At 43.7% G+C, this 24125-nt stretch overlaps 1 protein-coding gene across 8 annotated transcripts in view; it reads left to right on the forward strand.

Annotated features, from left to right (window-relative positions):
• ascc3 (activating signal cointegrator 1 complex subunit 3) overlaps positions 1–24125 on the forward strand; it is a 203058-nt gene that overhangs the window by 16592 nt on the left and 162341 nt on the right. For all 8 annotated transcript variants that reach the window (XM_015949512.3, XM_015949510.3, XM_015949509.3 and 5 more), the window contains exon 5: positions 9347–9464. In XM_015949512.3, the coding sequence (XP_015804998.3) occupies positions 9347–9464 (118 nt within the window). The remainder of the gene's footprint in view (positions 1–9346; positions 9465–24125) is intronic.

Below are 24125 nucleotides of genomic sequence, written 5' to 3' on the forward strand. Positions count from 1 at the left end.
CTCCCCTGGGCTTTTTGATCTTAATGGTTATCCGTTGGTAAGGTCTTACTCTAACACAAAAACATTGCTTGCTTGCAACGATTTAGGCATCTACTGCCCCCTATTGCCAGAAAAAATACAGTCACTTAAAGCTATTTGTTTAAAAGTGGGTTTCAGTGATTGTGTAAGTAGAAACGTTACCGTTGTTACAACCCCGAATTGTGTTGTTAAATTGTGAAGGAGGTGGTCACAAAAGAACTTGGAACGGTAGAATTAAAAGTATTTAATTGTCATAAAAGGTTTTAAAACAAGTGAAAACAGATGGAGAGCATTATTAAAATAATGCCAAACAAAAAATTTCACCAAAAAGTTAACGGTAAAAGATAAATTATTAACAATTAAAACACCTGGTTAAAACTTGTTAAAAGTTTTACCAAAACTGAAGGTGTTTAAAAATCCACAAAGTTGATTAAAGTCTTAAAACCAGAACAGAGTTAACCATTAAAGTCCTAAAACCAGAGATCATTAAGATCAGCACTCATCTAAGTTGACATCAACATAAGATCCCTTTGGATCATCTCAGAGTTCCACCTTTTTATTTTTAGTAAAATCTCATCAAACTCAGAGTTAAAACCATTCAAGTTAAAACTCTACAAATCAAAGCAAAACGAGGCCTGGAGGACAGCAGAACCCCTGTACTACTGCCTTCCAGACTGCTGATGGCACAGCCTTTTTATCCCAGGTGTGGGTCGTCAGAGGGATTCAGGTCAGCTGTGCTCATCAGCAGCCTGGAGGAGAGGAGGAGGAGGGGCGGTGTTTGGGCTGATCACCGGGACTGAGTGATCCCGGCTCCTGGAGCTGGTGGCCATAACAACCATGAACAGCACTCTGCTGACCAGCCCGTACATAACAGATTTATTAGACAGGCAGGTGCTAGGGTTGGGTGATTGGATGGACTATAGGACCTGAGCCTTTCAACAGTGGCTTTTACAAGAGAGATGTGTTTGTGTGTTTATTTGTACTTTAGTCTCGTCTCGTCTCGTCTCGTCTTCCTCCGCTTATCCGGGTCCGGGTCGCGGGGGCAGCATCCCAACTAGGGAGCTCCAGGCCGTCCTCTCCCCGGCCTTGTCCACCAGCTCCTCCGGCAGGACCCCAAGGCGTTCCCGGACCAGATTGGAGATGTAACCTCTCCAACGTGTCCTGGGTCGACCCGGGGGCCTTCTGCCGGCAGGACATGCCCGAAACACCTCCCCGGGGAGGCGTCCAGGAGGCATCCTGACCAGATGCCCAAACCACCTCAACTGGCTCCTTTCGATCCGGAGGAGCAGCGGTTCTACTCCGAGTCCCTCCCGAATGTCCGAGCTCCTCACCCTATCTCTAAGGCTGAGCCCGGCCACCCTACGGAGGAAACTCATTTCGGCCGCTTGTATCCGCGATCTCGTTCTTTCGGTCATTACCCAAAGCTCATGACCATAGGTGAGGATTGGGACGTAGATCGACCGGTAAATCGAGAGCCTGGCTTTCTGGCTCAGCTCCCTCTTCCCCACGACAGATCGGCTCAGCGTCCGCATCACTGCAGACGCCGAACCAATCCGCCTGTCGATCTCCCGATCCCTCCTACCCTCACTCGTGAACAAGACCCCGAGATACTTAAACTCCTCCACTTGAGGTAGGACCTCTCCCCCGACCCGGAGGTGGCAAGCCACCCTTTTCCGGTCGAGAACCATGGTCTCAGATTTGGAGGTGCTGATCCTCATCCCAGCCGCTTCACATTCGGCCGCGAACCTACCCAGCAAGAGCTGAAGGTCAGAGCTGGATGAAGCTAGGAGGACCACATCATCCGCAAAAAGCAGAGACGAGATTCTCCTGCCACCAAACTCGACACACTCCACACCACGGCTGCGTCTAGAAATTCTGTCCATAAAAGTGATGAACAGAACCGGTGACAAAGGGCAGCCCTGGCGGAGTCCAACCCTCACTGGGAACAGGTCCGACTTACTACCGGCTATGCGGACCAAACTCACGCTCCTCTGGTAAAGGGACTGAATGGCCCTTAACAGAAAGCCACCCACCCCATACTCCTGGAGTGTCCCCCACAGGGTGCCCCTGGGGACACGGTCATAAGCCTTCTCCAAATCCACAAAACACATGTGGATTGGTTGGGCAAACTCCCATGCCCCCTCCATCACCCTTGCAAGGGTATAGAGCTGGTCCACAGTTCCACGGCCAGGACGAAAACCACATTGCTCCTCCTCTATCTGAGATTCAACTATCGATCGGACCCTCCTCTCCAGTACCTTGGCGTAGACCTTTCCAGGGAGGCTGAGGAGTGTGATCCCCCTATAGTTGGAACACACCCTCAGGTCACCCTTCTTAAAGATGGGGACCACCACCCCGGTCTGCCACTCCCTAGGAACTGCCCCCGATGACCACGCAATGTTGTAGAGACGTGTCAACCATGACAGCCCTACAACATCCATAGCCTTGAGATACCCAGGACGAACCTCATCCGCCCCCGGGGCTCCGCCGCTGTGTAGTTGTTTGACTACCTCAGCAACTTCTGCCCCCGAGATCGGACAGTCCATCCCCAGGCCTCCCAGCTCTGGTTCCTCCTCGGAATGCGCATTGGTGGGATTGAGGAGCTCCTCAAAGTATTCCTTCCACCGTCCGACTATAGCCTCAGTTGACGTCAGCAGCTCCCCATCCCCACTGTAAACAGTGTGAGCGAGTTGCTGCCTTCCTCTCCTGAGGCGCCGGACAGTTTGCCAGAACCTCTTTGGAGCCGATCGATAGTCTTTCTCCATGGCCTCACCAAACTCCTCCCACGCCCGAGATTTTGCCTCGGCAACTGCCACTGCTGCACCCCGCTTGGCTGTCCGGTACCTGTCTGCTGCCTCCGGAGCCCCACAGACCAGCCACGCCCTGTAGGCCTCCTTCTTCAGCCTGACGGCTCCCCGAACCTCTGGTGTCCACCAGCGGGTACGGGGGTTGCCACCACGACTGGCACCGGCCACCTTACGGCCACAGCTAGCAACAGCCGCCTCGACAATCGCAGAGTGGAACAAGGCCCACTCGGACTCAATGTCCCCCACTGCTCTCGGGACGTGGTCAAAGCTCTGCCGGAGGTGGGAGTTGAAGACCGTCTTGACAGGTTCTTCTGCCAGGCGTTCCCAGCAGACCCTCACTATGCGTTTGGGTCTGCCAGGTCTACGCGGCATGTTCCCTTGCCATCTGATCCAACTCACCACCAGGTGGTGATCAGTTGACAGCTCCGCCCCTCTCTTCACTCGGGTGTCCAAAACATACGGCCGCAGGTCAGATGATACGACTACAAAATCTATCATCGACCTGTGACCTAGGCTGCCCTGGTACCAAGTGTACCGGTGGGCATCCTTATGTTCGAACATGGTGTTCGTTATGGCCAAACTGCGGCTTGCACAGAAGTCCAATAACAAAACACCGCTCGAGTTCAGATTAGGTGGGCCGTTCCTCCCAATCACACCCCTCCAGGTCAAGCTGTCATTGCCCACGTGAGCATTGAAGTCCCCCAGCAGGACAATGGAGTCCCCTGATGGAGCACTATCTAGCACTCGTCCCAGGGACTCCAAAAAGGGTGGGTACTCTGAACTGATATTTGGCCCATAAGCACAAACAACAGTCAGGACCCGTTCCCCGACCCGAAGGCGCAAGGAAGCTACCCTCTTGTCCCCCGGGGTAAACCCCAACACACAGGCAGAGAGTCTCGGAGCTAACAAAAAGCCAACCCCAGCCCTCCGCCTCTCACCCGGAGCAACTCCAGCAAAGTAGAGTGTCCAACCCCTCTCCAGGTCTCGGGTTCCAGAGCCAATGCAATGTGTCGAGGTGAGTCCGACTATATCTAGCCGGTACCGCTCAACCTCTGCCACAAGCTCCGGCTCCTTCCCCGCCAGCGAGGTGACGTTCCATGTCCCAAAAACTAGTTTTCTTGTCCGGGGATTGGACCGCCAAGGCTCCCGCCTTGGTCTGCCACCCGATTCGCATTGCACCGGACCCTTCATGTTCCTCCTGCGGGTGGTGGGTCCACAGTTGGACGAGCCCATGTATCCGGTTCGGGCTGGGCCCGGCCGGGCCCCATGGGCGAAAGCCCGGCCACCAGGCGCTCGCTCACGGGCCCCAACCCCAGGCCTGGCTCCAGGGTGGGACCCCGGTAACCCTCCGGGCCGGGTACTCCGACTCTTCATTTTAACCGCCATGAAAGATCCTTTGAACCGTTCTTTGTCTCACCCTTCACCTAAGACCAATTTGTCATGGGAGACCCTACCAGGGGCACTAAGTGCCCCAGACAACATAGCTCCTAGGATCATTAGGGCACTCAAACTCCTCCACCACGATAAGGTGACGGTTCAAGGAGGAGGTGTACTTTAGTAAGTTTGGTAATAACAACTCATGCAGGCACACAGACATTTAAAATGTTACGTACAGATTAGAACACATTGTGTAATCAAATGTCCGATCAGAGCATCTGAGTATTATCTCACACTTGAACATTTTCCTCATCTTGTTATTGACAGCCTGCTGAAGAGAAGCTCGGAGTGCATCGGTGAAAGACCGATGCACTAGAGTGCAATGTTGAGTGCTTCCAGATCTGGAAAGTAGAAACATTTCTTTCAAGGAGCATTACCAACCTCTGGTTGTTTCATTTGGAGAAAGGCTCCCTGGTATTAGAACTTTGGCGGAAGTAGCGCTTGTCATTCCAGTCTCGTGGATTCTGCCTCCAAAAAAGCATTTAAACAGCCACGAGTCTTGTTCGAGGCAAAAGTCCATAACCTCATGATTATAATGTCTTCAGCAAGCATTTGATTATGCACAAACAGGTGAACAGTTCAGGTTTACCCACAGGAGACAGAATGTACATTAGGGCCACAGTAGGTGAAAGGTTCCTAATTTAAGTGTAATTGTTTAATTGCATTGTTTATATGTTACTGGGGTACTCTGTTCAGCTCCTTTGGACTAAAAAATTAATGGAAATTTGTTGCTATTATTGGATGTTTGATATTATTTTAAAAATGAATGTGATGGGGAAAATTGATCATGCATCTCTCGCTGCGAGCAGCTTCTCCATCCTCAGAGGGCGTCGAAATGCAGCAGCGATTTATTCTGTTTACTACTTTAACTCATAAAAGTAAGAAAGGCAGTAGCCTATGTTGGAAAAACATACTGTACCACAATGGTGGGCATCGCAGGAAAACTTTTATTAGAGATGTTGGAACAAAAACCATTTCGCGTCCAAATCAAGATTCTTATTTATAAACATTCAGAAATGATCCTGTCCAAAAGCCTTAATGTAAAATGCTGTATTTCCAAGTGTCCCATCGCTGGAGCCAGTTGTGAGCTGCAGTTGCTCCGCTCTGTACTTCAACCTTTTCTAGAGTCGCCCTTAATCCATGTGTTTTCTTACTTAAATGACTGAATCGTGGAACTTCAGCTGGTTCCACTTGGTTTGAATGTCCCTCACGTAGTTGACATTTGTTTTGAACTCTCCCACTGACATCTTTAGATGCAGAATGCTCTCTCTCTCTTGGTGTGTGTGTGTGTGTTGAGGGAGAGAGAGCAGGAATCCACCCGCAGGCTCTCTATGCACCTGCCTCTGTGTGACTCCAAAGTCAACAATAAAGTTGAAAGGCTTGCAGTTGGTGCCATTAAAGCTAACAATAAAGAGAACTTGGTCCTTATTATTTCTCACCGGTAACCCTGGAATGCTGACATTTTGTGGTAGACACTGAGTTCAACAGCGGAGCGGAGAAGCAGAGTCAGTTGATTACAGGCTGAAGGGGTTTTGTCTCTTTACATCCACTTTGTATTTTATGTAAGACAAAAATTAGCATGTTTGAGTCACACATTCACATAGAAAACATTACAAAATAGCACACATTGCTATAAAAACTCTTTCTAAATATAAAGACATTTAGTTTTCTTTGGCTCAATGTGTAAAACCAACTTGATCAGTGTTTTATTTGATTTGTTTTCTTACAGTATTTTGCTAAACTGACAACTGTGAGTTAGCAAAACCGTATTAGTGTACACAGCGTGATTTGGATCAAAGATGTAAGAAAATAATGCAAGACCAAACCCAACCCATTTAGTAATTAATAGGGATGTCCCGATACAACTTTTTCCACCGACATAACTATTTATTGGGTAAAATACTTTATGGATGAGGTACATGTGGACGACGGAGACCTTCAGTACTGTGGTTCCCCTGTTCTACCACTAGATGCTGTTCCTACGCATGGTCAGAGCTGTTCTTATATTTAGGAACATTTCTATGCACAAGTACAAATTGGTAAATACCACACAAGGTGTAAAATCAGTCCTACAAATGAAATGCGCACTGATCTGTTGGTAAGTACGGTTGATAAATGAGGGTCCTGGACTCCACTCCAAATTAACTCATTTAGGCCTTTACTGAACACCTAAATGTACTGATTTGGTAAGGTGTCCTGATACTTATGGTAGTTTAGTGCATGTCTGGTTATTGACAGCGTGCTGAAGTTTTTGAAGTTCCCATTTTCCCTGAAGGCAACATGATGGGGGAAGATCTTTGTCTTCGTTTCTGTGGGATGGTCTCCAGCTGATGCCAGGTGCTCCACTCTAGATCAGCGCCAAAAGGCGTCAGCTGATTAAGTCATTTGAAAACCAAATCTAAAGCTGGAAAACAGAAATGGGATGTGTGTCTTTTTACAACAAGTTTAAAGTGAGATTTCTGAATGTGTTACAGGGCATTTTCCATTTGACTCTCACCGTGATGATCCTTGATGCAACGACATCTGAAGGATTATAACTTTAACCCTCCCACTGTCCTAATGGGTGTGACCCCTCCGGGAAAGTTGACCATTGAGCCGGGTTGATGGTTTATCCCTTGGGTCCACGTGGCAGGGGTGAGGTGCAGGGGTGAGGAGTGAGCACCACCTCACCCCTGCCACATGGACCTCAAGGGATAAACCATCAATCCTGCTCAATGGCCAACTTTCCTCGCGGGGTCACCCCCAGAAAGACTGGGAGGGTTAAACCAAAATTCTTTCAGATCTTTAACACGTGCTGTAATCACGTGTCTCTATGCAAATATGTTTTATAATGTAGCTTCTTCTGGGGGGCTGTTTTTATCATTTCTGGTTAGACTAAATATTTGATGTTAACTGTGTGTGTTACACAGTTGGTCTTTGAGAATTAGATGCTTTTAACCATCACAATAATTAATGCGAGCATGGGAGGTTATCCCTCGAACGGCATGCTTAAAACAGAATTTAAACATGGGCAATTTGTGTGCAGAAAGCTGCTTATTTGGCAGCACAGTTTCAGATGCACATCAGAGCGTGCAGTGCTGTTTGAGAGAGAGGTTGGTCATTTCCAGTGTAATGCTGTTTAAAAAGTCCCGTCCTCCTCACTGTTATATGTATGATGGTTTATTATTCTGGCTTTCACCTCCAGTGAGGCGGTTTGTTTAGAAATGATTTATTTTAACTTTCCATCTTATTTTACCTCTTTAGTAAAAGTGTTGGGTCTTAAAATATTTGCAGTATTACGTCCCTCTGCTTGCTAGGAGTGATATTGTTGAGGGAGCAATAAGGTGTGAGTGTGGGAGGAGCAATTAAGTGTCCAAAAGAAAGGATTTTATTAAAAACACAGGAGTTCACAGATAAAATGTCTAACAAAAGGAGCCAAGCCAAAAGGGCTGGAAATAGGGAAACTAATTAACTGAAATATTCTTATTTATAATTCTAAATAACACACAAGAGTCGTCCTAAAAAGCAGTGACGCTCGGGCAAAGCCAAAATCGAAGTCAAGGGCCGGTCTAAGGTCAATCCAAAAGTCAATCCGAATCTAGAATATGCTAACGAACGAAGTTAAACACAAGGGCACCACGAGGAGAAGAGAAAAGAGTGAACACCTCCGTGTCCACACTTCCCTGTACCTTCTCGCTGAATGAGGGCAAGAGGGCAGCTTTTAACAGCTGCTCAGGAGATTGTCAAATAACCCACAGCTGGGCACCGGGAGACAGACGAGGCAGATGCCATTGAGGCCATCCTGTGACCGAAAAGGGGCACTGCACGTAACAGCAGACGAGCAGATTTTCATTTGTGATTCATGGTTTTAAAAAGGAGTCAGGGAAGCTGGCTTTTTCAGTCAAAGCCCGTTGGACTGGAACAAACTACCAGCTGCCTATCACTACTTCGCTGTAAGCAAACCGACTTGTAACGGTTTCTGGTTTTCTTTATTGGTTAATAGTTATGCATGTTGAGCTACACTTTGTTGTTACTCGTTATTTCTGAATGTGCTGTTGGTCTATTTGACTTTTCATGTGAACGTACACACACACACACACACACACACACACACACACACACACACACACACACACACACACACACACACACACACATATGGCTGAACTGTAAAAGTTAAGATATAGTTACAGTTGTATAACATATATTTTATAATTTCTGAAAAACTGTTAAAACGACCCTTTTGTTCTCTGTAGTTGTCTAAAATAGCCCCCTCCCCTTTGCCTAATGTTTTTCAATAAAGCTTTGATCCTTTAAACAGCAATTTAAACATGATAAAGTAAAGCTGAATAAAATATAGCGGAAGACATATTTACCCACTCCTGACCTGTTGCCTTGCAGATACGGAGTAATTACACAAATCATGCTTTAGAATTAGTTTTGCCTGTGGGATTGCAACAGCGCTGAATCCAGCTGACTGAGGTTTGCTGCTCTGTGCCTGCAGGACCGTCTCATAATCTGGCAGCTTTAATACTTCCATCCACTTCAAACATTTACCCAGCTTGGGAAGCCTGTTTTTGAGGAAAACAATGGTAGCCAAAAAAAAGGCAACTGTTAACTAAAGCCAAAGTATCTTTGTTTTACATTGCACTGTTTCTATCTCAATGAAAGAAAGAACATACTGTCCCATAAGTCTGAAAGTCAGTTTCAAAGGAAATTTTAGAGAATAATGTGTTTAAACTACATTTCCTTTGGCCTTCACATCTACTTTCTGATAATTAAACGGCATAAACCTTCCACCCTTTCACAGTCATCTCACCGTGCCTCTGATTGAGCAGCCTTTTCTCTGCTGTCCATTCAATTTGTGTTGCATCTCTGTACAGGATTTGTTGTTGTTTTTATTAGTTGCTAAGTGCCAGGTGGCTATGTTTCGGAGGCGAGGCAGCAAAGCATATTCTGTACCAGGCAGATGGTAATTACCAGGTGTTAAGTCTTGGCAGAAGCAGTGTGTTAGGGGTGTTGGTGAGTCGTAGCATGTGTGTATACATGTTTTAATGTGTGCGGTTGCTGATAGTAATGTCTTTTCTGTTGCTTCCTTCTTTTAGTTGTTTGAACTCCTGGGACCAGAGGGGCTGGAGATGATATCCACCCTTCTTCAACGAAGGGCAAACATTGTGGACTCCCTTCTTGCTACCTCAAATGACAGGTCAAGTTACCAACCAGGTAAGGTAACTTAACAACAAAATCCTCTAAATTCCAATGAAAATTGGAACGGATGAAGTGTTGCTGCCAGCGAGACCAATTGTGGGGCTCAAATGATGCCAACAAAGCAGCTGGACACGTTGCTTACGGCTAATCTTTGTGTAGCTCTAGCCTCTTGCTTCAGGTCACAGGTAGAACATCACTGGAAGAGTGTCCTGATAGGGGAGAAAAAGGCAGAGAACATAACAAATGACATTGTTGACAGTAAGGGACTGAACAGTTCAGCTATGTGGATGCATATTGGCTAGTTAACGTTAGAAGTTGCACAAAAATCAAAGTAGCTGCACCACAAACGATGTCGAGCCCAACAAAATCAGGGAAACCACTGATCTGTTTTAGCTCCTGAACCAGCATCGCCCGCTGAAGCACCAAGATGTAGAACTTTACAGTCCCAGGTGAGAGTGCTTTTCTGGCACCTAGAGGTGATTCACGTCCAAATCACAATTCTTATTTATAAAGATTCTAAATCGATTCATAAAAATTCTGACTCAATCCTGTCCGAAAGCCTTTATGTAAACTGCCATGTTACTGAGCATCCCTTAACGCACTAGCGGCGCCGCTCTGTTCTGTGCGCTCCTACACTGCCATCTGCTGAAATATGGTAGAGACTTACCTTTCTTATTATCCTGTGGGCGTCCTATGAGTCAAAAAGTAAGTTCCATTATGTTTTACAATGTTTAAAGGGACGTTATGGAAGTTTGACAGCCAAAACATGTATAGAAATAATAAATTTCTTCTTCATACATTCTCCTGCAATGCCCTGGTCCTGTAGAATGAGCCCTGGCATTTTTACTGTGATTGCCTGTTTTTCTGTAAAATCACAGAAAAAGAGAGCTGCTCAGGTCAAGCAGGCTGCTTCATGCGCGTTCACGCTCAGGCATAGCCCATAGCATTTGCTATCCGTAGCTTTAGCAGCAGAGAATGAGGTAGTGCCAACTCAGCGACTTTGTCGCTGTTCCTAACGCCTAGTGACAAACCTAGCTACATTTCTGAGGACCCTTAGCTACTTTCTTCTAGATATTTCCTGCAAATTAGCAACAAAATAGCCATTTTTGCTCCAACCCATTCTTTGGATTGATGTTGTTTCAGCTGTCATCAAGGTTATAAATGTTACAGATACATTGAAATTTACTGGTGTGTAGCTCACCTTGTAAATTGTCTGACTCATGCAAAAGAACTGGGTTCGATTCATAGTTTATGTAGACTTTCTTTTTTACATTAATGGTATATTTTTTTTTACAGTAAGATGCCAAAATTTGTTATTTGATACTCGCCAAAAGGCATTGAATTCATGGATCAAAAAGATGTGGGTTCAACTTTCATTTTGGAACAATTTTTCAAGCAAGGGAAGGGAATGATCTGAGCATGCAGGAGGACTGACCCATCATAAACCTTTGTCGGCTGTGCTGAAGAGAAAGGTACAGAACCAAATTATTTGATAATTAGCTGCGCGTTCTCCTGTCCTCTGTCCTCCGGGACACACACACACACAGGACTGTCTCAGCTGTTATTTTCGTTAAGGAGTGTGCACGTACAGCATGCGCGCCTCGTGCATGAGCCTACTATTGAAGCTGCCGTTACGCTTTTGGCCTGAGGGGGCAATCGCGAGCATAAAAATTCGAAAGTCCGAAAAGTCCCTTTGAATTAGCGATGCTCCGATCCGATCTCCAGATCGGGCATCGGGCCTGATCGTGTGATTTTAAAATGTCTACACCCTAGTTGACACTCTTTGTTACCAAAAGTATTGATTATGAATCGATTAGAATTGAGAATCAATTCTAACTCAAATTGTCTAACCCCCCCGCCCCGACCACCCCCACCACCACCACCGAGTCGACTTCCTCAAAGATGACAAATCAGTTTAAATTTTCACTACTATTAAACTTTTAGATTTCTTTTTTATCACTTATTCCTAAATAAGTCATATTTAAAACAAGCAAATATTTTACTATTTGGTATTTGCATTATATTTTATTATCATTTTGTCTCATATTGTGATATTGGCCTTCGTTGAATATTCAGGCCAGTTGAGAACTGAACTTTAGTTTTTGGTCTGCCTATGTTTGGAGAGGTGGGAGCAGGAGAGTTTGGACATTGACTTTGCTGCAGTGGGTGGGAGCAAAAGAGAGACAGCGGTAGTGGGCAGTAATGGTCTTCTCCATCCCCATTGAGTCATGGCGGGTGGCTGCTTATACTGAGCCAGGATCCTCTCGAGGTTTCTTCCTGTTAAAAGGGTGTTTTCCTCTCCACGGTCGCTGCATGCTTGCTTAGTATGAGGATTGCTGTGAAGACACTGACACCAGTCAGTGACTTGATGCAATCTGCTGGGTTCCTTATATAGGAAACGTTTTACTGATTGGCTTAATGAACTGACATGTATTGGAATGTTTATTACTCTGTGATGTGTCTTGAGACGACCCTTTTCGTGATTTGTTGCTATATAAATGAACTGAGTTGAACTGGAAATTTCGGGGTTGGGTGGGTGGGGGATTATAATAGTCCCAGGGCTATACACGGTTCTGTAGCAGCTGGTTCTACATGTTCTCTGTTATATAAAGGTAGTGAGTAATGGATCGTTCTGGCTTATTTGATCATTACACTTTTTCCCAGCCATTTTATGATATTACCTTGATTGAAACATCAAAAAGTGTAACACTTAAGTCTTTTATTTCTTAATTAGCTTTATTTTTTCAAAATTCAATGGCGTAAATGTTTACACACTTTCAATTTTGCTTCTAATTTCATCAGTGAAACCTACTGTGTCATTGCCAACTTTCAAAAGACCATCAGTGGCTTATTATTGTAATTACAAGCAAATACACATTGCCTTTTATTCAGGGTTTCTGTGGGTCATTAAAAAGCATGAAAATTAAATTGTTTTAGGAAAAATTAAGGTCTTAAATGACATTAAATATAAAACATTAAATCTAATTATCAGCAGCATTAAAATTCTACCTGTTTGGGTGCAATTCTTACCTAGATTCTTATTGGAGCACCTGAAAAAAATATAAGAAGTTGCAATGAAGCAACCACTTGTTTGTGTACAAATCAGGGTTTCCCTTACATAGGCGTAGCCATGGCGGCCCACCACAGCTGAAATCCCACCGCCACGCCTACAAGATCCAAAGTTTTTTTTTTTTTTTTGCGCTGTTTCCCGAAGAAGCAGCGGGAACGACTATGTTGTCGCTTGTGATCACAGCCGGCGGGCAGCAAGGAGCAGGCAGGGCAGGGTGAAGTTACAGCATAAGTTACTGAGTTTAAAATTAGAAAGGTAGCAGTGGGTGTAATGCTTTTTGGTTTACATGTTTCAATAGCATTAAGATAAACAAGTGTTGACGATCTTGACAGGGTTTCCTCCAGTGCTTATTAGGCCAGGTTCTCCTCCCGCCATCAGGCTAAGCATCACTTATTCATGTAAAATTTATTTATTTTTTCATGTCTGACTTTAACCGCATGTAATACTGTATTACGGCGTGAGCGCAACAGCGACAACTTAAGATCTATGTGTGTGCAGCCTGAGAGGTCGGGTGTTTTCATCTGAACCCTTAAAACCTCCAGCAGGCTACGCTGCACTATTGACGCGTTAGCATGCGGCGCTAACAACTTAGCGACGTGACATGTGTCGGAGAAAGCGTAAAAACACGTTGGACGCTTCTTCTGAAGCGGGAAAATAACACTTCTTAAGCAGAGCACGACCTCGCCTCGGCTCGTTCACGGCCGAGCCGGACTGAGCTCGATATCATTGACGTAGCACAGCCACTGGGTCATTGGAGCTGCCCCATGACTGCCTGATGGAAAACCAGCGGGTTTCATCAGACTCGTAAAGTTTCTTGTTTTTGCTGGGGACCCCCTGTATTTTACCGCTCCCTCCTGCAGTCTTCCCCTATTAACATTTAAAATGATTCTGTAAATTCCGTGTATCAATAGAAAAAATATCTGCCTCTGCCAGCTGCAGTAAATGTAGACTCCAAATAATAAATAAGAGGTGCATTCATCTGTGTATCTCCTTTGATCCGCATAAGTGATGTTTTCAGCACCAGAACAATGAAGCAAAGAAACACATTCCTGAGTTTGTTAGTAATTTTATTTATTAGGTGCATCTAACGTGTTCTATTTTTCTCTGAAATGAGATCAAATCAGTGCTTCCATGGGTTGTCTTCAATCTGCACTAGAAAATTTTACTTTATTTAGAGACTTGTCATAATCCCCCCCCCCCCCCCCCCCCCCCCAAGCTGGAAAAATTCCTAGGGGAAACACTGCAAATAATTCTCAGATGCTGAAAATCTCACTGTGGCTCAATATTGCACACCCAAGTCCCGTATCGTGGCCTAAACCAGTCAGAGGTAGTGACAAATCCTGTGCATGTTTACGTTTCTCTGAGGGACTTGTTTTAGTCCCAAAGTGTCATTGTTCAAAGTGAGGATTTTAATTAGTGATGCACTGATAGGAAATTTTTGGGCCGATACTGATATTAATATCACTGTTCTGGCCGATTACCGATATTAGCCGATACCAATATACTGACATTAATGCTTCTAAATTCAGCAGATTTTTTATAGAATGAAACTTCTTAAAGTGACAGTGTGTATTTTTCCTGGCAATAGGGGACAGTAGATACCTAAATCATCGCAAGCAAGCAGTATTTTTGTGTTGGAGTAAGACCTTACCAGCGGATACCCATTAGGGTCAAAAAGCCCTGAGGAGTGCATATTTTAGCTAAATAACAAGCACATCAGACACCCTTTCATCACTGGCAACTAGTGAAGAGGTAAATGTGTAAAACAACAGACGAAAGTTTTATAATGGTTTGCTATAAATCAGTAAATGCATTTTGTCCTCATGGGCTCCCGTTGAAGGAAATATGGCATCTAATATGGCGTCGCTCAGTGATTTGGACCCCCTCCCATGTATTTAAGACCTCATTTTTATGGTTATATTTACAAAGCCACCGATATTTTTCAACAACTGGGCATCATTTCATTCACTTTCAACATTTTGTTGGATATTTCCAAAAATTAATGATAAAATCTTCACATTGTCTTTAAAGCTAAATTTGTTATCATGTTCACACACCACACACATTTACACTTCTGAGATGATTACAATCACTGTCAAGTGACTAAACAAATACACATCACCCCCTCACTCTCTGAAACACAAATGGAAATGAGATGGAAAGAGTATTGGTCGTTATTATCGTCCCAGTTTTATTTATCGGACCGATACAGATATGTTAAAAAATGCCTTACATCAGCTGATAATGATATTGATGCCGATATCTTGTGCATCCCTAATTTTAGTTAAAAACTGCTGCAGCCATACGAAGTAGTTTAATTTTAATATTTGAATCATTTGAATGAATAAATAAACAGTCCTTTGTAAAATGTGACAGATTTGCATTCAGCCTACCAAAACAATGTGAACTACTGTTACAGTCCACCTATGATTATGGTCTGAGTTACTTTACCGTTCATTAGACCCACGGAGATGGTTGGTTTGTGCTTACACTTGTATGATTCTTAAAACTCAAACAACGTCTCCGATAAGTGCACTGATCAGTGTTAAAGTTTCACTTGGCAGACAGCTTTTGAGATTAGTGTTGCCTTGACAACTGTGGGTGAAGTAATCGGGGGTTAAAAAAGGCTGATTAAATTTTCTACTATTTGCATGCCACAAGGAAGAGTGGGATTTAGTTGGGACGCCTGTCTCGTACTGATTAGCTTTTAAATTGCAGTTCACATCTTGGTACTTTCAAGTTTTTACAAGTTCTGATTTTTTGGTAGTTTTTCCTCACGTTACAGAAATGGGGTAAAGTTTTATTTTAGGAAACTTACAGTTGTCGTACTATCAAGGTAGTGACGTGACTCCTTTCAGAACCTGTATTATCTTTTGACTTATGTATTCAGGTAGGGATGGACAATATATCGGCATCAATATCGGTATCGGCCGATGTTAGTAATTTTTCAACATATCGGTATCGGTTCGATAAATAAAACCGGGCTGATATTAACAACCAATATTTGTTTTATCTTGCTTCCATTTGTTTACCTGTTTCAGAGGGTGATGTATAATTGTTTAGCCATGTGAACAGTGAATTAAATAATCTCAGAACCATAAATGTGTGTGATGTGTGTACATAATAACGTAAATTCAGCTTTAATAATTTTCATACTATAAAATCTGCTGATTTTAGAAGCATTAATGTCAGTATATCGGTATCGGCAAATATCAGTTATCGGCCATAACAGTGATCTTAATATCGGATATCGGTATCAGCCCAAACATTTCATATCGGTGCATCACTAAATACAGACCATTAAGCACGGTCTTGTTTTGTTAACTTGTTCTGTTTCAGAAGTAGGTTTTTAGAGAGTTGAAAGTGTCTGGTCCAGACAGCAGACAGGTGTCTATACAGTTTCGGACAGCAGGCTGATCTTTGAACTGGTCTAGACAATAATGAGTTTTTTCGGCTCCTCACAGTTAGATTAGATTATGATTCAGAGGTTTGTGGTGTGATTTTGTAGAACCGATGACATTTTTATTGGATATGATTTTGTAATTGAATCCATCTGTATATGTTTACGTGACTTCAAATGATGTTTTTCTTTGTAGGACTCTGATAGTTTTTCACTGACTTACTGCAAATCAAGTTTCTCCACTAGCATCACCTCACTGGCTCCTTAGAAGAATTTAAAAAGAGATATTAGTAATTTTTGCTGTCCTGCTGCAAATTTTCTCTCATCATAAGGGCATTTTGCATTCTAAAACATAAAGTTGTCATTTGTGAATTTTCTCTCACATGCATGTTTGTGACCTTTGAGCAACAATAAAATATAAAATAAAAGATTTTTCTTCAAATCCAAAATAACAGAAGCTTTAAAATCCCTCTGTCATTAATTTGAACAATAGTTGATTTTAAAATGTTTATTTTAAAACGCACCAAAATCAGTATAATTATTTCTAAGACTACAGTGTCCATAATTCCATGCTATCGTTCTTTTTTTAAAACACAGAAACGGTTTCGTTACCTGTTTTTTCGCTACGTTTCGCCTGCGGCTGCAGATTTCCTCAGGCTGACGCTGATGGTGGTGCGTCACTTTCTTCTCCGTTTATCTGCGGGCAGCAGAGGATGTTGTTGTTGCCTGCAGCCGCAGGCGAAACGTAGCGAAAAAACAGGTAACAAAACCGTTTCTGTGTTTTAAAAAAGAACGATAGCATGGAATTATGGACACTGTAGTCTTTGAAATAATTATACTGATTTTGGTGCATTTTAAAATAAACATTTTAAGAAAAGAACGATAGCATGGAATTAGAAACAAGACACAGCAAGAGCACACCTAAGATATACAGTGTCCATTTTTGGATAAACCTTGAAATTAACTTGTGAATGAATGGGATTTATTCTTGTTATGCTTTCCATTGCAGTTCTGCCACCATGATCACTTGAGGAAATAAGAATTTTGCACATTTGGAGGTAATCTCTTTTACAGACAAAAGAAGGCACATTAGCACCCCGAGAGAGAGCAAAGGATAGAGATTGGTTTAGACAGAGGAATTGGTGCATAGAGGGTGACAGAGTTAAAGGGATTGGGAGTTGGAGAGCTTAATGGGAGGGATGGTAAGAGTGACAGAACGAGGAGAGCTTTTGGACCGATTGCAGGCTTTGCAGCAGGTAGAACAGCGAGCCAAGATAAAAAAGAGATCATTCAGTCAATCAGCCCTGGTCATGGTGCAATCATCAGATCTCATCTGTTTTCAAGAACAATTCTACCCGTTATTGAGCTGTTGCCTCAAATGGGGAGGCTGCAGAGGGGAACCTTAACCCATTCAACGCCACCTTCATGAACATCATTGAACTCTGATTATTAATAGTGACAATACATTTACTGACTATAGCTGACATGATGCTTTCAGACTACAAGCTGTCTTTCACTTAATGACAACTTCTAGAATATCTGCTTCAGGGTTTGAGAGCCCCTCAGTTATCACAGGATATATGATTGCTGCCGATGTTCACATGTAGATCATGGGTGGCACCTGAAATCAATCAAAAGAATGCGGATATTAAAAATGTAGACATAGTTATATAGGAGGCAGATTGGACTAATCTGACACTAAATGGTCTCTGGAGTGCAAACAGAACAGTTGGTGTCAGATTAAACAGAACAAAAATAGGATTTTTTTCTATCCCTTCAGTACTTACTAGGCCTGTCTCTGCAGCAGGGGTCGATTTTTTTGGTGTTAATGCATGGTATAAACGGTAAACGGTTGATATATAAATTTAACCACCAGTAGAGATTTTGACTACTGGCCAGATGTTGTTAAGCTGTGTCAGCTCTGGATGAAGAAGATTGTGTAATGTAGGTTATACAGACCTAGTTTAAGTTCAAGGAGTCAGATGTTGAGCAGAAAAAGCATCCTCACTACATGTGCTTGGTGAGACTAAAGGCTTATCTGTGATTATAGCTCGTTACTGCTTATTCCCCTAAATGCTGTTTGTTTTTTTACACATGATTAACACACAGGCTTCCAAACTTTTTGGACATTTCCTGTGATTTAGTTAGAGCTAGTTTCCTTTCACATTTTTAGCCGTTTCTTCCATTGATTAATAAAGCACGAGTCTGAACGCAGCTCCTCTCTCTCTTGCCACGTGCTGAGCGTCGTGGTCAGACCCGCGGTTTAGCTGATAAGAACGAAGCTCAACAAAAGGCAAGAAGATATTATTTATATAGCAATCATGAGGGATTTCACCAGAAGAAAAAATAAATGATAAAAAAAATCTTGTGATAAAAATTGGGGAAAATGAAAATTTAGATTAACAAATGTGAAGGAAGAGTAAACATGAATAAGAAACGGTAATCCAGATTCCGAGAAAGACAGAATTGGTAGAAACAGCAGCATGAAGAGAAGGTAGTGAGGAAGAATCAACAGAAGGTCACACAAAAGCCAGCCTGAACAGATGAGTTTTCAGCTGCTTTTTAAAAGAGATCACCAAGTTCACTGATCTCAGGCTCAGGGGGAGAGAGTTCCAGTGTCTGGGGGCCACAGCAGCAAATGATCTGTCACCTATGGTCTTTAGCCTGGTGCACTGCACAACCAGTAGGCTTTGGTCACTGGACCTCAGGGACCTGCTGGGGGGTGTAGGGACTGAGAATATCACCCATGTATGATGGTGCTTGTTCATGTAAGGCCCTATAGACCAAAACCAGGATCTTCAAATGGACCCAGAAGTTAACCAGCAGCCAGTGAAGCTGAGGGCTGAGTCCAGTTGCACTCCCAAATTTCTGATGGTGGTCTTCATGTTGGATGCTAAAGGGCCCAGATTCACAGCATCGTATGGGCGTGTAGACATGCCAGGGCTAAGTACAATTACTTCAGTCTTAGCATCATCCAAATGTAAAAAGTTTATAGCCATCCAGAAGCGCACATCCTCTAAGGCATCTACAAGCTTTGATATTGACCCATCAACCCCCCCCCCCCCCCCCCCGCTGAAGGAGGAGGTAGATCTGACAGACGTCAGCATAAAAATGTAAATGCATGCCGAACCGCCAAAGAAGATTCCCCAACGGTAGTAAGTAGATGGCAAAAAGAAGCGTACCCAGTACAGACCCCTGTGGCACACCCCACTTGAGTCCCTTCCAGGTCGAGGAGGTTTCACTTACACTGACACAAAAACTCCTGTCAGATAAGTAGGAGTGTAGCCATTGTAGGGCTGCACCGGTAATTCCCGCCCAATGTTGTAGCCGATCCAAAAGTATGTCATGATCGACCGTGTCAAAGGCCGCAGACAAATCTAACATCAAACAAATCTAACATCAAAAGAATGACAGCACAAGCTAAAAAAACATTAAGAACCATTAAAAGTGCAGTCTCGGTACTGTGACCTGCTCTGAACCCTGACTGAAAGATCTCCCAGAGTTCGTTAGTGTCTAAAAATGCAACCAGCTGTAAATATACAACCCTTTCAAGCAGCTTAGATAAGTAAGGTAGATGTGAGATAGGTCTGTAATTGGCCAAAACAGCCTCCTCCAACCCCTTCTTTTTCAGCAGTGGTCGTACAACAGCCCTCTTAAAGGTAAGGGGAACCACACAAGAGGCCAGACTAGTATTTAAGATAAACAGTATATAAGGGGCCAGAACCGAAAAAGCCTCCTTAAGCATCCTTGGGGGAAGAACATCATAAGGGGAACCAGAAGGTTTTTGCCTAGAAATGAGTTCCTCTAGCTCTGTCATACATATAGTCTGGAAGGCTGGCAGGTTTGCCCTAAGTGGCATAGGCTCCACGAAAACAGGAGTGCGACCTACAATAGCAGCCCGAATCATCACTATCTTGTCCACAAAGTAGTGAAGAAAATCCTCACATGTCCCGGCCAACGCAGCCGTGGACCTGGAGGCAGAAGTTGCAGTTTCCAGTACTGAATCAATTACCTTAAAAAGAGTGCATGGGTCATGAGAATTTGATTCCACAATGTTGGCATAATATCTGATCCTAGCCTGTCGTACCACCTCCTGGTAATCAAAAAGTGACTTTTTATAAATTTCATAGGACACATGAAGTTTGTCTTGCTTCCACTTTCGCTCAGCTCTCCTGCAGGCCTGCCTGGAGGCCTGGGTCTCATCAGACATCCACGGCTCTGCCCTATGCCCTCCTTTCCTAATCTTAAAGGGAGCAACATCATCCAAAACAGATGTGCATAGCGTGTCAAAACGAGTAATAAACTCTTCAACAGGGAGGTGGGCTAAGAGAAGATCCTGTCCTGCTAGACCAACGCACTCACTGAATCTCGCCACCTTAGCAGGATTTATGGCACGACTGCACCTCTCAGGAAGAGAAGCTGGGACCTGCCGAGACGGAACACTAAAATTACATTAAATCGGAGAGTGGTCTGAAAAAACAGGCCACAGCGTGTCCACATTAATGGACTGAAGACCAGAGGAAAGAACCAGGTCAAGAGTGTGTCCCTTCACATGTGTAGGACCCTTAACCCACTGAGAAAGATTCAGTGAACTTAACAGGTGCAAAAAGTCCTCGACCATCGGCTTATCAGGGCAACAAATATGGATGTTAAAATCTCCTACAATCAAAATCTGATCATATTTCAACACATTCATAGCCAAGAATTCAGCAAAGTCTTTTAGAAATTCCACATTCAGTCCAGGCGAGCGATAAATCAACGCCACAAAAAGTTGAGGAAAAGGTCCAAGTTCAAAAGAGCAAACCTCAAAACTAGAAAAAGGACTTAAAGGGATAATCTGTTTGCAGCTGAAACCTGATTTATAAACGATGAGGAGCCTCCCGCCCCTGCCCGCAGTTCTTGGCGCATTAAAACAACTACAGTCTCGTGTCTCCCATCGGCATCCAGGTTTCACAAACACCCAAAAAATCGAGCCCTTGTTCCTCAAAGAAGTCTTTCAGAATAAAAGTTTTGTTCATTACCGACCTTGCATTAACCAGGCCGAGGTGAGCCGACGATGACGTGTTTAGTTCAGTAGCAGCAGAATCCAGAGACACGGGCGCAGTTGACACGTAGTCCACATGACGCAGATTAGCAAGGTTGGCACCCTTCTAGCGGTAGCAAAACCCCCGGAATACACGTTGCAACGGAGCATCCAAGTCGAAGCCCGCCAATGGCACCAAGCAGGATGGTGGAGGATCCAACAAACGTGACGGCGCCACGAGAAGACGTCCAGGCCCACACAGCCCGGCGAGCTCCTTCCAAGACCGGGGTGGTTTGGCACGTAGGTGCACATGTTTCCCACCTCGACGGCCACGACGCCAATGGCGCCTCCTCCGCTGATGATGACCGGATGCACACCGCGGAGGGAAAAACAAAAAAGGTGGTTTACACTGCAGTTAACTACAGTTAAAACAATTTGTGCCAATAATGTTATTATGATGGACTCGTTTCTTTAGCACGTCTAAATCTAAGTAACTTACATGTTTCTTTGGAAAATAGCTCCTTATGTCTTCAACCTTCTTTTTAGCCTCCATCCTCACTTGGTTTTGGCACCATGTGTCACTCATGTCACATTGCAAACACAAGTCTTGATTTCAAAAGTTTTCCTTCTAGTTTTGGCACTGCTAACCGGTGTAGTTTGTCACAACATGCACAGTCAATCACACTAGCCATATGCATTATGGAGGTAGGTCTTGAGTAGAGAGCGTTATTTAACCCTTTCTGCACCTCTAGGGTAACGAGACATTCAACAGGCTTGTTTTTTTAGCGGAGGCGGTCAAGTTATTGGTGGGGACTATTAAGTCATCACTGGATATTGGTAGGGACATGTCACTTCCGTCCATGCCAAATCTACGCCAATGTGTTGCATCATACCATACCAGTTTATTTATATAGCACTTTTTAAAATAGTATGGCAGCTAACCAAAGTGCTGTACTGGAGAGCAAAAGACTCAACAACATTGGGATTCCCTTTACTCTGGGACAGCAAGTTGGACAAGTATGCCACCCTTGCGTCTCTGACTGTTGAGTTAAAGGAGGTCAGAAAATTCTTTAAATGCAGCAGATGGACATAGAAATGAGTTTCCTTCTGCAAGTGCTCAAATTTGCTTCAGTCTGAATGCTGTCATTAAACCAAGGTGTAGGGTTCACTGCAGGAACTGATCTGCTTCTGACAGGACAAATTTTGTACAGAATAGAGAGGCAGTGCTCAGTAAAGTGAGTAGTTAAAGAATCATTATCAGAAGACAAACTTGGATTGAAAGCAACATAACATTTCCCAGCTGTGCTCTCATTAAGAGAACAAGATCTATTAAAATAGTGAGTAGGAAGTAGGGATGCAGAAACAGGCAAGTTGACGAAAATGAAATGATAATCTGAAATATAAATGTCTGTGGGACAAACACTGTCAGCATTTAAAACAAGGCCCAGAGTATGCCCCCCTTTTATGTGTGGGGCCAGAAACATTCTGAGCAAAAGTGAAAGAGTCCATGAGGCTGGAAAAGCTTCTGTCAAACTCTGACGGACAACGCAGGGAAGCTAAACGATTATCCCCGCCCCTGCCCAGGCCAATTAGCATCACAGCTGGAGTAATTTCTAGGGGAAACACTGCTCACATTTTCAGAACATATTCTTAGCAATAGTTGTACTGGTGTTGGCAGTTAAGTTGTATTAGACAAGCTTTATTATCTTGATCTGAAAGGTTACATTTAAATAATTCTAAACACAGTTGAAGGAGGCTGGGTTGGATTATTAATAAGGTCATACTGAACAGTTACTCCCCAATATTGAGGATCAGCATCCCCAAAACTACTTGATTTTAAGGGAAGTCGTGTGCATTTCACTGAAGGGAATGCAAAAATATGAATTCAACACTTTTGTTTTTGCTCCCATTTTTCATGAGCTGAACTCAAACATCTGAAAATTTTCTACAAGCGCAAAAGACCCATGACTCATTGTTCTGAAATGTGTTTACAAGTGTGCTAGTGAGCACTTTTCCTTTACCAAGATAATCCATCCCACCTCAAAGGTGTGGCATATCAAGGGGCGTATTAGACAGCATGAATAATGTCCAAGTGTGCCAATCCTCTTGTCATTTTAAAAGGTTGTTGGTCATTTGTTAGGGCTATTTTCAAAAAGATTAGTACATGGTGATGGAGCTACTTCCCTAAGCTGCCATCTTGGTCACATGACCTCTAAACTCTCCCTGCTATTTCAGCTTTAACTAAAAGGCACACATTAGCATTATTTTTAGTACAGAAGTGCCAGGAAATATCTGGGAGTGTGAAAACCAACCGAGTGATTCAATGACTTGATCCTCTCGGCTGTTGTTTCCATAATAAATCAATCCTTTTGGGACTTTGTTAGGCGCCGGCGTATTGTGACCGCTTCAGCAGTGAATGATGTCACTGATCAGTGCCAAAATTCGTCCATTGACAGGAATAGCATTAAAAGTCTGATTCTGTTGAAGTAAGGCATAATTTAATAAATTCGGAGGACCGGGTGAGCGGCACTGTGATGTAAAAAAATGGCATTTAATAACCATGAGAAGCACCATTTTATTTTATTTTTTGGTACTCTGTGATGAAACAAAGTGCTGTGAATTTTGCCATCGTGGGAGAAATTGTGCTGCATTTTTCTGCATTGAGTTTAAAAAAGGCTGTTCGAAAGTAGTACAAACATTGCTAATTTCCTTTTATTTCATCTGCAAGTCTGACAAATTCACAAATGCCGTTTTTTTGGCAACGACTGCCATTGTCATTTTCTACAATCAATCAGCATAAAGCCCCCTTCAGACAGGCCATGAAAAACGGAAATGTTCCGGAATCTGTCCGTAAGACCTTTCTGTCTGAATACAAACATCCGGATAACGTGTTCCGGAATTTATCCGGACGAAGCCCCTAGTAACAGGTCCGGACTTGTTACGGACAGGGTGGCTGCTTCAGACTGGTGAGGTAAAGTTCCGGACAAGAGGGAGGGGGAGGAGGAGGGGACCGGGGGATGCTGTGCGCACCTATATAGCCCGCTGCTGTAGCATGCGGCGAACCACGGCAGCTCGCCTCCTACGGTACCGCCTAGACGCGCGACGGAGCGCTTCACACCACTTCGTGATTCCTTTAACCATTGAGCTTCATCATCCAGGTCTCTTATGCGTCTTCGTGTGCGC

The sequence above is a fragment of the Nothobranchius furzeri genome, chromosome 5 (genome assembly GCF_043380555.1).
Source record: "Nothobranchius furzeri strain GRZ-AD chromosome 5, NfurGRZ-RIMD1, whole genome shotgun sequence".
Classification (NCBI taxonomy): domain Eukaryota; kingdom Metazoa; phylum Chordata; class Actinopteri; order Cyprinodontiformes; family Nothobranchiidae; genus Nothobranchius; species Nothobranchius furzeri.